Source organism: Lactuca serriola, chromosome 3 (genome assembly GCF_051521515.1).
Source record: "Lactuca serriola cultivar US96UC23 chromosome 3, Lser_US96UC23_V15, whole genome shotgun sequence".
NCBI lineage: Eukaryota > Viridiplantae > Streptophyta > Magnoliopsida > Asterales > Asteraceae > Lactuca > Lactuca serriola.
Window position 1 is genome coordinate 7,687,721 of NC_136410.1, and position 16,530 is coordinate 7,704,250.

Consider the following 16,530-nt stretch of genomic DNA (forward strand, 5'->3'; position numbering starts at 1 on the left):
AAACCTAGGTAGAGCTCATTGGATAGCAGTCAAGAATATTCTTAAGTATCTGTGAAGAAATAAGGATTGGGTCCTTGTGCTTGGTGGTAGTGATGACTTGAGAGTAACTGGGTATAGTGACGCCAATTTTCAAACAAACAGATACAACTTTCGTTCTTAGTCTGGTGGGGTATTTACCCTTAATGGAGGAGCGGTAACTTCGAAAAGTTCCAAGCACGACACTGTAGCTGATTCTACATGTGAATCAGAGTACATAGCAGCAAGCGAAGCATCGAAGGAGGCTATATGGTTGAAGAACTTCATCGAAGATCTTGGAGTTGTGCCAGCCATAAAGGAGCTAATGGAGATTTTTTGTGATAATGAAGGAGCGGTTGCCTTACCTAAGGAACCAAGAGATCATGGCAGATCTAGACATATAGATAGAAAATACCACTTATCAGACATAGAGTAGAAGGACACCTCATTGTGAAGGGGTATCATCAGAAGATAATCCTATAGATCCCTTCACAAAAGGTCTGAGTAGGGTTAAGCATGTTCAACATGCAAGAAGCATTGTTCTGAAGGATGATATTAGTTTTGGTAATTAGATAGGTATTTAGAAACTTTTAACAAATAAATGTAATTGACATTTGATAAATAATTAATGGAGATTTATTTATGAGTATTGTTTACTATCTTTTGTCAATTGTTTATTATTGTGTTTCATTTTTGCATGTTTTACTTCCCGAATAATTAGATTATTCAAACATCCACAATCGATTATACTTTTGGAGTAAGTAGTGAATCAAGACTGTCATGAATTGGACTGTAGATTGTCTAAGTGTTTAGACATAGAAAATATTTGTTGCAGTATTCGTGAGTACTTTTGAAATGGAGAATTGAAGTATTGGATTAACCCACGGTCATAGAATTACTTCATGAAATTTATCACGAGTAATTCTAAGATGATAATATCTTATTATCTTTAAACGGGGATATATGAGTTATTGTTTATGAGTTGGTTGTGCATTGATTATACGTAAACACATCAACAAATTGATGTTATAAAACATATTATTGTGCATGATTGATGAGTAAATAGTACAAGCATATAAGTCAAAGTTTATCTGTTCCTTTTACCTTAATGGGGAAAAGCGATATCTTGGGCCCCTTGATTGTTTGGTGTTGACTTATGCGTCGGAACCGGCCATGACTGAATTGATTTGTTTAATTGTAGTTCTTTATCATTACAAATCAGAAATCAGGAAAGAAAGTATTGGACAATGGGATTGATTTTGTTTCATGTCATTTGTCCAAATGATATCTTGCAGAACGGAGGATTATATGATCACTTATCTTAGGATACATTATAGACTAGGTCAGAGTTCGAAAGTGGCTTTGAGGGCTACAATTTGCTAATTAGTTTTTGAAGATATACTAGCGATAATAGTTATTAGACTTATCCAAGTGGGAGACTGTTGGATTAGGTGTCTACGTTCATAACTATAATTGGTATATACTTCAATTGATAGTAGCACAAACCTTTTGGGTTGCCTTCATACTAGCAACTAGACAGGATAATTCATTCAGAAAGATGAAGAATTTATTAATAAATCGAAATGAATAATTTCTTAATGTATTATAGAAATAATATATTAATTAGAAATCATATTATTTAATTAATAATTAATTAGAAAGTTATTCGAATTAATTTTGGTATTAATTGAATTAACTAAAAGTGCAGGGGCTGTTGGTAATTTATTGAAAGTTGAGGAAAGAAGCTCTAGAACCCTCCTAAAGAGGCTTGGATGAAAATCTTCTAGATAAGCCCTAGAATTTTCGCCCTAGGGCTTGCAGATGGAAGGTTTAAGGTTTGCTTGGTCCTTAAGCAAAGCAATTAGGGTTTCTTGTTCTTAACCCTAGCTTTGGCTCTAAGTCACCTCACGATATAAAGACCCATACCCTTGATGAATGCAGCCACTAGAAACCTTAGAGAGTTGTAGCCGAAATTTGGAACATCCTTTTTCCTGTCATATATTATCATCTTACTAAGTGTGTTTATGATTCATTAGAGGTATTACACTTGTGATACTTTCTCTCAAGCTTCAAGATCTACAAGCTTTTGGATTATTATTACAATATAACAATCAAATGTTGTTCATATCGTATGTACAATTAGAGAAGACATAGATCTTATTAGGGTTGCATGCACACATAATATTGTATGTTTATGCTAAAACCCATCATGTATGACACGACATATGTACCTCAACTTCAAAGAGGTATTGGTGGGGACAAAATTTCAAAGGAACTGAACTTTCAAAGTGATATATAACATTTGTAAAACACTAATACACACTGCATTATCACAAAATTATTGAATCTTAAACATGTATAACATATAAGATTAACAATATCATAATTATGGAGAAAATCTATTCATAATTATGGAGAAAATGTATATAATATTCAAAAGTAGAAAAGTTAACTTGTAAAAGGCCACTTACTTTCTAGCATACTTGTAGCATATGAACTACCGATCAACAATATGACTACTTATATTAGGTAGTGCAAGGGCTAAATTTGGAATTTAAAGATGAAAACCCTCTTAAAGAGTAGCTATGCTCTATTGCTTTACGAAATTGGTTTGTTGCAGGTGAATAAAGATGAAAACCCTCTTATAGAGAAGACTATGTACATTTATTATTTTAGGTGGGTATGTTACATGTATGTATCTGAACACTTTCAGCTAATGTAAACAAATGAAAATTTGTCACTAAAACATCCAAAATATAAAAAATAGTCACTAAAACATCTCAAATCAATTACTTAAATAGCTCTTATCGCCTCAAAAGGTAGGAAAAGGTCTCTTAGAATTAGAATTAAACCAAAAGATCAACTCAACACAGGGGAAAAATCATTAATTTAATCTAGAATAATTGTAAAAATAGAGATGATATGATGCATAACAAATGAACTATACCTCATAAGCATCATTAGTAAAAAAATTCCAGCTCTCCATTCGTTTTAAAGCATCAATAACTTTTCGTTTATGGATTTCAACAGATTCATCACTTTCAAAAGACCGGATGTATGATTTCCCAGGCCACGAATTCTCTCATCAAGCTTTGTATCAAAACTTCTGAACAGTGAACATTTGATAACAGATTTAAAAAGTGAGAAAATATGAAGAATATAGAGGATCATACATTTACATAACCAAAGAAAAAAAATTACCTTCATAATGTTTGAAAGCAAAAAACTTTTTTATATCAATTTTTGCTAAAAGAATACCTAGAAGCAAATAACTTCAACATTCATTATGGTTAAACAGTAACAGAGAAACCCATAAGTATTGAACTATAAAAAGAATTTTGTATTCACAGAGATTAAAAATTATTAAACAATAACCACATAACCCTGCCATAGTTGATTCCAAAGTGCATAAAACCTGATTCGCTATAATCTTGATACGATCAAATAAGAAAAATCGATAATCCCAATTTCCAACTATGATTCCCCAACTAACTGACGGAAAACAAATTAAATTTTGAATTTTAAGCAATGAAAATCGTCACCTGAAAGTAGAGTTGTAAGGCACGTTTCATCGACGCTTCAAACCGAATGATTTTCATGGTGATGCTAGGGTTTCGATGCCAATTACTTGGATAATATCGACAGTGAATTTTCTTAGTGATGGTCGTCAGACATCCATGGAGATCGTAGGAATCAGAGAGAATGATCGAGATAGGGATGTGGTGGAATTGAAATGAGAGAGAATGTTTGAGAGAAAAGAAATCAACGGGGGAAGCATTGAAATATATGTATCCGAATCTAAAGATTTCATTGACGCTTCAAAACGAATGACTTTCATGGTGATGTTGGGGTTTTAATGCCGATTACTTGGATAATATCGACAATGAATTTTCATAGTGATGGTCGTCGGACATCCATGGAGAGAAGTTCAAGAGAAAAGCAATCAATGAAGGAAGGGTTAAAATATATGTATCCGAATCTAAAAATGAGGCAGTGGAAGAGGCATGGACAAAAGATGTCAAACCCTGAAAAACATGTGGCAAAAGTCTAAAAGAGTTAAACATTACTATTCCTCAAGCCTTTGTGCATTAATATGTACACATTAATTGTTTAAAGAAAATGAATAGTAAATCAAACTTGATTTTCTACAATGTCTATATTCTTTTAGAAAACAAAGGTTGAGATACTAGCACGATTTAATTCGTATAAAATGATAGAAATACATGGGTAAATTATAGAAAATAACAATATAATTTTTCTTCAAATATTGGAAATTATTTTTAACAATAATATTTACAATTTTCTACTGATTACGACAAACTTTAATCTAAGAGACGGACAATTATTTAACATTCTTTTTTGACAAAATTACACAGATGGTCCCTGTGGTTGGCACGAGAGACCAAAGATAGTCCTTATGAGGAATTTTGGACGAGTATGGTCCCTGTGGTTCCAAATTGTTGCACGAATAGTCCTTATGACATACTCCGTTTAATTGTTGTCATTTATCTAAATCACGTGACCCTCACACGAGGGTATTTTGGTCTTTTGCTTTGTTACACGAAATGATCTTATTCATAAATGATCCTTACATATAGCTGCCATTTACATTACCCCAAGAAATCGTCCCTTTCTTTTCTCCTCTGGTTTATCATCTTCATCACTTCAAAACATGAAACAGAAACTAGGGTTTTCATCTTCATCTTTTGCGATGGTTCTAACTTTGTGGAATGTCCGTTCAAAATTCTCAGAAAATCATGACCTGATCAAAGCTTATGGTGAGTGATCAGTTAACAACTTCCAATTTTGTTAAGTAATTTATGCATATTCAATTTTGAGACTTCATTCTTTCCTCATATCATTATTTATTTGTTTTTCAGTTGAGTTAAGTAGTTTTTTCACATTCAAGATTCACCATGGGGGTATGTTCACAAAATACCCAGGAAGATTTTACGTTGGTGGGAGTATTGACTATGTTGACTACGTAGACATGGACGTGTTCTCCCTACATGAGTTAGACGATATGAAGGAGATAGGTTATATCAACGGTGAGCCTATCTACTACCACTTCTTGATTCCAGAGATTGAAATCGATTATGGGTTACTTCCTTTTGGTAACGACTCGGACGTACTTTTGTTAAGTAAGCATGTCGCTAATCATAAAGAGATTATGGTGTATACTGAACATGGAACTACTAGACTCCATACATACTTTATGTCTCCAAATAAGGTCGTATTGGAAGAAATCAATGAGCCTATTTCTTCGGAACTCAATCAAAAAAAGTTTACAAGTACATAGGTAGGATCATGTAGTAGAAAATTGGACTTGAATGAGAACTATGACTTTTCTAGGTCTGTTGTACCTTTTGGACATTTTGATAGAGATGTAGTGAAAGATGTTAGAGTTCAGCCTGCAAGTGAGGAGCTTAACAATGCCCAAGATGTTGGCCCTTCAGAAGACTTTGATTCTTTCTTTTATATGGATCATAATGATTACCAACAGATGGGGGACAATGAAGAAATTGGAGATGTTATTAGTGATGAGACTAGTAGCAATGGAAGTATAAGCAACGATAGTGACTTTTTAGTGGATGAACTTAATATGGTGGAGGATGTCGAAGTGAATATGAAAGACTTCCACAGTGGTGTTTATTCTTTTCCAAATCTAGATAACCACCAATCATTCAATGCACCTGATGTCACAGTTGATGAGGATTTGGAGGTGATAGATACACAGTTGTTTGAATCAGCTGGTGTAGAAGAAGATTAAAGGAAGAAGTTAATGAGAAGGTTAAACAAACCAACCATGTGTTCATCAGGAGTAGTACATGAAACTGCATTCCATCTGGGTCAAATATTTAATTCCTCATCAGAAGCGAAGGACTACATTAAAATGCATTCAATTCGAACTAGGAGAAACATTTACTTTGCAAAAAATGATAAAAAAAAAGAATTAGGGAAAAATGCAGGGGTGTGGTCCCGAAAATGACAGGTGGGCCATGGAGAAAAAGTAGAATCAAATGCAAGGAAAAAGCAGTCAGTTCACAAAAAGCAACATGCCCTTGGGTGGTATTAATTTCTAGATCTGATGAAGAAAGCGATTGGATGGTGAAAACTTTGGTTCATGAGCATAGATGTGTGCAGTCAAGATCTATTAAAGCGTGTACTTCTAAGTTTCTTGCAACCACCATTCTTCAACAAGTGGAAGGAAACCCAATTATCCCAGTCAAAGCTTTGCGTGTAGAGTTACAAAAGACATACGAGGTGGGGATGTCAAGAATGAAGGTCTTTAGGGCTAAAAAACTTGCACATAAACATGTTTATGGAGATTATGAAAAGCAATACAACCTTCTCAGGGATTACGTACTAGAATTACAACAGTGCAACCCAGGAACAACTGTGAAGATTGATGTATACCGTGAAGGCGTGAACCAAATGCAGACTTGGAAACTAGGATGTTTAATAGAATTTATGTCTGTTTAGGTGCATTAAAACTGGGTTTTAAGGCAGGTTTAAGAGATTTTTTAGGATTCGATGGGACTTTCATGAAGGGACCTTACCCTGGACAGGTTCTCACTGCTGTGGGTCTTGATTCCAATAATGGGATCTACTTACTAGCATATGCCATAGTTGAAGCCGAGAACAAAAGCTCATGGAGTTGGTTTCTAGAGTGTCTAGGTGAAGATTTGGAGCTCTCTACAAATTGAAACTTCACATTTATTTCTGACAGGCAAAAGGTTAATCTTCTTATGATACTTGTTCATGACATCTGTGTAATTTTGTCTGCTACATTTAGAAAATAACATTTTTGTTACTTGTTAATTAAGGGATTTTACCTGCCATTGCCAACCTATTCCCTAGCGCTGAACACAGGTTCTGTTTAAGACATATTCACGAAAACATGAAGCTACAATGGAGGGGGAAGGAGCACAGAGATCATTTATGGGAATGTGCAACAGCAACAACAGTTAGACACTTTAAAAGATTCATGGAAGATTTTAACAAGTTCAATTCAAAGGCATGTGATTGGTTAAAGAAAATTCCACCCAAACATTGGGCCAGAGCACGTATTTCAGGTATACTTACCCTTATATAACAGTTAGACACTTTGACATATTCAAGGAAGATTTACACTTTGACAGATTCTTATAAGATATTTTGTTGCATTGTACAGGAAGAGCACATACATATATTTTGTTGAATAATTTATGTGAAGTTTTCAACTCAAAGTTGTTAGATGCTCGAGACAAACCTATAATTACATGTTTAGAATATATTAGGGAATACTTAATGAAACTAATTTGTATTGTGCAAAATGTGATAGATAAGTCTCAAGGGCCACTTACCCCAACAGCCACAAAACTTTTAAATGGAGTTAAGAAAGATGCTTCTTAATACACTTGCATATTTAATGGTGCTGAGAAGACTCAAGTTACTGGGACAATGGGGGAACAATTTGTGGTTAATTGGAGGGACAGGAACTCTAGTTGCAGGCATTGGGAAATCACTGGGATACCATGCTCTCATCTTGTTAGTGCCATTTGGGATAAGGTTGAGCATGGGGCAAAAAATGTCCCAACTCTTGAGGAGTGGGTACATCCATGTTATAGGTTAAGCACATGGAATGAAATGTACAAGTACAAAGTTCAACCAATCAATGGAAGAAGTATGTGGCCAAAGTCAGATTGCCCCACAACACTAACACTCCCCAAGCATACTAAACAGGTAAATAATTTTCAATTTACAAGTTAGTATACGTTTATATTGTTTTATAATTTATTAATTATGCAGGTGGGGAGACCAAAAAAGAAGAGAAAGAGAGCTCAAACCGAAGAACCAAATAATCAACGTAAAAGTTTGACCAGGAAGTTCCTTACAGTTACTTATAGCAAATGCAAGAACAAGGGTCACAACTCTAGGAGTTGCAAGGGACAAGGGGGACAAAATGAAGTTAGAAATGTGGTGGCAGGGGGCAAGAAGCTTAGCAAGGCAAAGAAGCAGGGAGATGGCAAAAAGGAGAAACCCAAAATGAAGGAGAAAACCAAACTTAAGGATAAATCCAAAATGAAGGAAAAAGTTTGATTTGTTGTCTTTTGTGTTGTTTGTTTTGGTACCTTAGAAAGGTCTTTTGTGTTGTTTGTTTTGGTACCTTAAAAAGGTCAGACTAAGTTGGTTCTTGTGTGTCTTTATCTTTTGTTGGTATTATGGTACATTAGGGTGCTAGACTAAGATGGTTCTTTTGGTTATGATACATTAGTCTGCAAGCTCTTTTGATATTTTGTTGGTATTATGACTTTGCACTTTAAGGTTATCTAATGAACTTTATGACTATGCAAAAGTTTGCATTTTATTTTTGAACATTTCTAATGTTGTTATGGCTCTATAATGGTTTACACATTATACTACTATGGTCTAAACCCTACAAAAACCTTTCACTTTCATATTTTATACTTTAATGGATTTGGATAGTTCATTAAGTTGCAGACCAATATTTTACACTCATTAAGTTCCAGACCAATATTTTTCAATGGTTGCACACTAAAAGTTTCCCAAATAAAAAGCATTCCATTCATACATACGAACATTTCTTACATCACAAACAAACAAAGCGAAATCATCTTCAAATTAATACTATTATCTGATTCTACCGACAAGCAAAAGAACCATCATCTATCTACCCACAAGCAAAAGAACCATCATCTCCAGACTAATACTATTAGCATCTTTTGTACACATACATGAAAAAGAAAACCCAACTAAAAACTAGCATCATCTTCACTTTTTTTGCTTCAAAACTTGCTTGCAGCAGAGATTCTTGAAGCTTGTTCATGGATCTTAGCAAACCTGGAATGACAGCCACAACCCTTCGACACATGGGCTCATCAAACCATGCAATGAAACCGCAACTGCTAGGACATTTCCAAAACCTACGCCGTGGGTTGAGATCCGTCCATGATGTCACTATCACCGCTTGCCTTCCACAAAAACAATTTACCATTCTTAAGCAAAGTTTCTTAGAAAGAGACAGAAGAGAGAAGAGAGAAGAGAGAAGAGAGAATAGATGAGATGATAAATAATGAAGGAAGTGATGGGGGTTTAATTTTTATAGGGAAGGGAAATCTTTTGCAGATCATATAAAGATATGAGAGAGAAGGGATTAGCAAAAGACCAAAGGGTCACGTGATTTAGATAAACGGCAACAATTAAACGGAGTATGTCATAAGGACTATTCGTGCAACAATTTGGAACCACAGGGACCATACTCATCCAAAATTCCTCATAAGGACTATCTTTGGTCTCTCGTGCCAACCACAGGGACCATCTGTGTAATTTTGTCTTCTTTTTTTGTTTGTTTATTTGATAACTTTGAATGACGATGTCATAATATACCTGACAAATCTTTATTCAAGATCATTGTGTAACTTATTATAAAAAATAAAGAAATGTAAGGTTTCACGCCTAAACCTCTTTCTGAAATAATATAGCAGCTATCAATCAATTTGATATGTGCACCACGTTGTTTGAGTGTATTCCAACAAGGTTTTATATGTAGTACATTCGCGTGTTTGTTTGGTTTACTCTATGTTTTTGTTTTGCTTTTTGTGATATTTCTTTTTCATTGAACTTCGACAATTCATTTAAACATATAAAGCAAATCAAATTCCCAGACTATATCATAAAAAGTAAAATCACGACAATATGTTTTATATAGTGCCGTAATATGATTATACGAACGTAATACCCTATTCGATATTATAATCTCACGATAACCGTATTAAAAATATTACTAAATATAAACAACCATCATTGGTTACGTAAAGCTAGATTTATTTTACACAACCAACCAAATTTTATTAATTGACCAGAAAAAAAAACTATCCAAAAACATGAATACAAATTAATGAATTTATTTGATAAAATTTACTCTTATATGAGCCATTAGGTGGCCATTCGGTTACTTTTTACCCGACAAATACTAATGGGTTGTTTGTTTTGTTTTTTACTGGATCAGTAAAAAGTAACCTCTGACTTGGACACTTGATTAGCAGTAAGACTATTTGTTTTGAGAAATTTTTATCTTGTGCTCAGGCTAACAGGTTCTTATTCAATAAAATTCCCTTTGTGCCCGTTAACCCCTTCAAGAGATCAATAACAACATTTTTTTTTCTTTTGCTTGTAGATACAAGAGTTCCATAACAAACAAAACTTAATCCTTATTTTTCTTTTCTGCTAGTGACATCCAAATACAGGAGCCAAAAAAAGAAAAAAAAAACTTTCATCTATTTCCTCTTTTTGCATTAAACATCCCCAAATTACTTGTAGCAAGCCCAAACTGATAAAGCTCATGTTTTCAGATTGAAGGCATGATTTACGATTAATGTTAATAATATGTTTTACTTCTACATTTAAGTAACATTCATTTAGAAACAATATTCTTTTTTCAGAAAAAAGATTAATTAACTCTAGCATAATAGATTGAGATATCTAAAATTATTTCTAGCTTAATTGGTTTACATGCATTTCTTTTTTAGGCTTCTTAATTTCAAGTCCCTCTAAATATATATTAACCCATTTCTTTTGTAATGGTTTGCCACAACATAGTCTAAAAGATTTACTATTATTCTTCAAAATAGGCACCAATTTTGTAATATCCGCTGCATATCTAAATCATTGTTTTATTTATTTTTTATTTATTTTTATTTATTTTTTATTTTTTATGTAACGATCTTTAAACCCCATTTTTTGTACCGAGCTTTATATTACCAAAAACATATATAATATAATACTATCGTCTATTTCCCTTCTTTACATAGACTAATGAAAGACATATTAAAAAATTTTTATGTGTATTTTTATTCCGAAAGTTTTTTATTTCTTTGAAAGAAGAATTGTATGTGAATTTTATACGAGATAAAATGGTCATTTTTCTTTTAAAATAATGTGTATTCGGCACAAAACATAATAATAAGGTAAAATAGTTATTTTTAGTATTTTTAGTATTCAACACAACCAATCATATATGTAATAAAAAAAACATGGTTTTAGTCGGAACAAGATACAATCATAGTTGCAGACCCAGTCAAACATCCGACTCAGTTAAATATGACTCACTCAACAATTATCAAACAACTCTAAGTGTTAATGATTGAAAAGATGTCAATTAAGTATATGGAACCACGTTAACTTATTTCGGAGTAAATTAATGTTTACTATCTATGATCCAGTAGATTTTCGATAATTTCTACACTCAAGTCGGTACATTACCATAGAGCACATATCATTAATGTTGGTATCGTATTTTTATATAATATCAAACAGTTGTTTGCTTGCAGTATTATAAATCTTTTTGATGCATCCATACAAGTCATGAATATTAGAAATGAGAATAGATAGCTAGGTACCCAATCAAATTTGTCATAACCGGAACCAACAGCATCTTGGATATTGAACCAGTGATTCCTAATATTTTGGAATCACCCTTGTATATCTGAAACCGATTCTGGTTCAGGTACTCGACGTCTAATAAAACTATTACAAAAAATTATGCTATAAAAACTACAAGTTCCTAGCTTCCCTTTTAAATGCATGGTTTATATAAGATAAAGATAGACACTTTCATATTAAAAATTACTAGTTAACACTAGTTTCAGAATATAAATATTACACATCATTTATAATATAAAGTCACTGTATATCACGTTGTTATATTAAAAGCTACAAATTCCTAGATTTCCTACTGAAAATCATATGCATCATTTAGTCAAATATGTTAAAACTTAAAAGGACACTCACTCTAGGTGCCTAAATCTTTGGATATTTGCGATCAACATTAAAACAATTTACTATGTGATTTGGAACGTCACTCCAAAATCAAGGTGAAGTTTATTATAAAACTAGTATAAATTGCGGTACTTCGCAGCTGAAAATTGAAAATATTGAAAGTTTTAGAGACATAATTGAGAACAATGAAAGCTGGAAATTGAAACTAGTATAAGGTTTATTAATCCTATATTTCCGACACTATCTTTGTTAGACAAGAATCATTTCCGTAATTTTAAAAACAAAAGGCTGATGAACTTTTAGGTTAAACATGTAACTTCCCAAAACACCAAAAAATTAAAGGAAAAAAATGTTGGGTGGTTTGTCAATAAGAAAGAAAAGTGAAGAGACTATTTTGATAAGTTGGATGGTTTATGAATAAAAACTAAAACACTAAGGGTTATTTCTGTAACATTCAATTTCAGGTACTTGTCATTTTTAAGCTTTAAATCCAGAAGTTTACACTTTAGTCCCTATGCATGGCGTACGTGAAAGCTATGCCTTGCGTAGCTCTTCTAATTTATTTTGGACACATACTCTAGCTAGTACGATGGGCGTATGTGGAAGTACGTCGGGCATACCCGTGAAAACTTCAAACCCAAATTTTGGGGTTCTGACCCTATTTAAACACCTTATGACTCCTTGTAGCCTCTTCATGCTCACCCTCCTTTCACCTCAAAGCTGATATTTGAAATCCTAGCCCTCTTTAGAAAAGTTTGAGACCTTTGAGTGATTTTTGTGGGTTTTTAGTGCTCTTAGAAGATGAAGAAGTACATCATCGAAGCTTGAAGAAGCTCAAGCTCTTAGATCTAGAACTTCCATCATCCTTGCAAGCTGGTGGAGGTAAAAAGTTTGTACATTTATGCTTCTTTTTCTAGATCTAGATTTGGACCATGTTATGGTGTGTTTTTGGTCCCAATATTTGGAATTTTGAGGCTTGGGTTGTTCTTAATCGTTTTTAGTGTCATTTCTGATCATTTTGAGCTTATAAAGTCATAAAGATGGGGGCTTGGACACCCCTATTCATCCATGCATGAAATCTTGGATTAAAAAGTATACTTCGGACTTAGGGTTTTGATTTGTGCCTTATTGAGCCATGCAAAGGCATCAAGTTGTCGACTTTATCATTTAAGACATCCCCAAAGAGCAGGATATGTGGTTTGGATGATTGGTCTTAAAGCATTTAGTGCTTAAAGTCACCAGAAGGCCTTTCGGCCATTTGTCCCCTATCAGAATAGATCCAGTATGCAGGGCGTAATGGAGGTACGTATGGCGTACTCACCAGAAGGCCTTTGGACCATTTGTGGGCCTTAGGTATTTGGATCATTCTAGGACTTTGGATTTTTAGGGACATGGGCCATGGTTAAATGGTTCAATTAAGAGAAGGGTAAAATGGTCTTTTACCCTTAGCATGTTAGATGATAGTTTAGGTCATTTATTATGGTTTATTACCCTGATTATTTATTAGGGTTAATTTGGATATGTTCAGTGTGAGGAGTCATACTAACAACAGCCCGAGAGTGTGATTTGTCTATCTTCAGACTGAGGTGAGTTTCTTCTCTGTAATTATGGGTCGAAGGAACCAATGTTAGCCTACTGGATTATGCTGCAAGATAGTAGTGATCTTTGTGAAACTTACTGATATGTTTGTATGTGCTTGTTGTCTTTGTGACTCTTGCTAGTATAAATTTATGCTTAGTTGTAGGGGTAAAACAGAACCGTAACGGTTAAAAGAAACTAAAGAGTCGGAAGGGACTCAGAGATTCAGAAGGGACTTAGGGAGTCGGAAGGGACTTAACGAGTCGGAAGGGACTCAAAGAGTCGGAAAGGACTCGGGGGTGAAATAGACCTATTATATGTTCTAGTATGATATATATGAATGATGTATGGTATGTTCTATTTGGGAAACTCACTAAGCTTTGTGCTTACGTTTTAAGTTTTTGTTTCAGGTACCTCCAGTTTGAAAGGGAAGGGCCCGACTTGGTCAAATCGCATCCATTTGTGTTTCCGTATTTTTATGATTTTGGTATTGTACTCTGATAACCATTTTCACATTGAAATACTTTTAGATGGTTTGATATGAATACTTGATGGATTTTAGTTAACTTAAAAATGAAATTTTTACTTATGATTTTTGGGATGTTACAATTGGTATCAGAGCCTTGGTTGAGGGATTCGGACACACTCTCGTGTGTGCCTGAACTCAAACTGAGGATTTGGTAAGTTTTTCATAAAAACGAATGATCTTGTAAAAGGATTACTACTAGAAAGAAGTGGTGTGATGCATGTAATCGGCCGAGATAAAGTCAGTGTTCCCAAAATACCCATACATGTTTATTAATTCAATATATGAATATGTGAATAACATGCTAGATTAGAGCTAAGGATCTGCTCAGGATTTGTAAGATAGGAGAGATGCCTTCTATGCTTATTGTATGAGCCTCGAGAACTACATGCTAGTATGGATTATTGATATGTTAGGACGCTCTTGTTAGTTATGGTTTGAGAGAGTTGGGTTTAGTTATGAAATAGAGAGTGAGGCGATCCCTTCTCCTGGAGAAGAAAGGTTCCTTTTATACCTGTCGTCTTCAGCACATGATCCCGACGGAATCTTCTATCCCGTCTGGGCCGACAGGACATGGAGGATTCTTATTGGCGGATCGTGCACCACTAGCGATTATCCGTTATTGTTGCAGAACTAACAGAGGATATTGCCTTGGCCGCTAAACTTGTCGTCCTAGGGAGTAGTCAGTAATATTTCGGCATATTTTAGACCAGAGTTTCTTGTCCTGAATTGGACCTTGGGGCTAGAGCATCGGGGTCTAAGTGTGAGGCCATGAGGGTGAGGAGCCATGCCTAATCGCTTACGTTAGGTAGCGACCGTTAGCTAGGTCGTCCTTTAGATAACCATTCTGTTATCTTTGATGTATTCCTAGGAGGATACGTTAACAAGTCCCTTAGGCTGGTAAAAGTTAGCGTTAGTCTAGGGTAGCTGAGTTGTTCTTGATTAGATCGAGACACATGGTTGGTGGAGATGGCTTGGATGTCTGCTGATGCAACGGAGCCGTCTGCGCAGACGGTTTTATCATGGCAACTATTTGATTTTCCCACTTTGTATTTAAACCTTCCTTTATTAGGAACGGTTTTACTTTCTCCTTTCACTTCCTCTTTTTCAACCGCCTCTTCCTTCTCTTCGCTTATTTTTTCTTCCATCTCACTTTTGTTATTGTAGAGTAATGGCAACACCAATTACTAGAATGAAGCTAAAATTGAATGAGTTTGAGGGCCGACAGGCCCGATGTGACTTTCTGCCCAAGCACGGGGTGCAGTACCCTAAGAAAGGGGGAATTATTTCTCGTCTGCCAAATAGTAACGTCGGGGTTCCTATCCTGGTCTTCAAGGTAGGCTTGAGGCTGCTAACGACCAACCTCTTTGACGATATTATGCATCAATATGGCTTTTATGTTGATGATCTAACTCCAAATTTTTTCAATAGGATAGTCGGTTTTGAAATGGCGTGTTGATCCCTAGGCGTGCTTCCTCAGTTCTGGGCCTTTAAGTAATAATTTAACTCCTCCTCCCAATCTGACGTTCATACTTTCTCTCAGTGGAGGGGAATTCATGCGTTCATTACTAACCATAAGGCACCCAAGAAGAACTGGTAAGACAAGTGGTTGTGGGTGAATCGCAACTTGGTCGGTTACAACTATCCCCTTAGGACCATTTTCTTTGACCGGACGCCTCAATTGTGGGCTGCCAGCTTAGCTGTGGAAAATGCATTGAAAACCATTTCCTTCATTGGGGAGGACTGGGAGGATTGTATGTTGGTTACAGTTGGGATGAGTGCCACTTGGAGAGCTCGGGGGAAGATGCCTCGGTTCTTTATGGAGAAGGATGGTGAGTGTTTATCTCCTCCCCCCCCCCCCCCCTTTTTTTTACCTCAACAGGAAGAAGTTGGAGGTTTTGCTGAGTCCCCTTATGTGTTGTTTTTTTCACAAGTCATGAGAGGATTATACCTTTTGAGATGGTTATGCAGGGTAGGTTCCAGGGTAGTTTCCAGAATAGATAAGTGCCCCTGGTGGAAATACTTCATCTGCCAATTAGCATTGATCGTGCTCTGGTGCTTGTTGGTCCTACCATTGTCGTGGAGTAAGGATCCGCTCCTCATGAAGACCAGGATTTGGTTGAGATGCATGTTGAGGGTGTTTCTCGAGATGATCCTCCGCCTCCTGAGCCTAAGGACGAGCCAAAGATGGAGGTGACAACTAGAGGGAGCCGGTTAACAAACAATCGGCGAATAGCCTGGATGGACTCCCCACTTACTAAGTACACCAACGCCATCACTGTTGGTAGGCGTCTTTTTAAAAGACGTAACATGGACTTCCTGTTGGGGGAGTCCAACGTTGTAGTGGACATTCGTGATGATGACGCTTGGAACCTGTCAGAGGGAATGAATAAAGTGATGGGTTTTGAGCACTACAACATTCCTATGGTGCACATGCAACCCTAATGCTTTGGATCTAGGTTTTTCTCAAGTTATACATGCAAATTATTATCCAAAGCATAAACCCTAATCTAGCATAAAATTTTTGAAATTGATAACTTAAACATAGTTAGAAGAATACCTTTTCTTGTAGCTTGTTGATCTTGACCTTCAAAAGCTTAGTGCCTCAATTGTTGCACCTCTAATGGAGT

At 35.3% G+C, this 16,530-nt stretch overlaps 1 protein-coding gene across 1 annotated transcript; it reads left to right on the top strand.

Annotated features, from left to right (window-relative positions):
* Window positions 1-6,000: 6,000 nt before the first annotated feature.
* LOC145094998 (uncharacterized) lies at window positions 6,001-7,410 on the top strand. The gene is made up of 4 exons (XM_079032943.1): window positions 6,001-6,426; window positions 6,522-6,693; window positions 6,843-7,091; window positions 7,190-7,410. The coding sequence occupies exons 1-4, from the start codon at window positions 6,001-6,003 to the stop codon at window positions 7,408-7,410; spliced, it is 1,068 nt and encodes a 355-aa protein (XP_078889069.1).
* The last annotated feature ends 9,120 nt before the right edge of the window (window positions 7,411-16,530 follow it).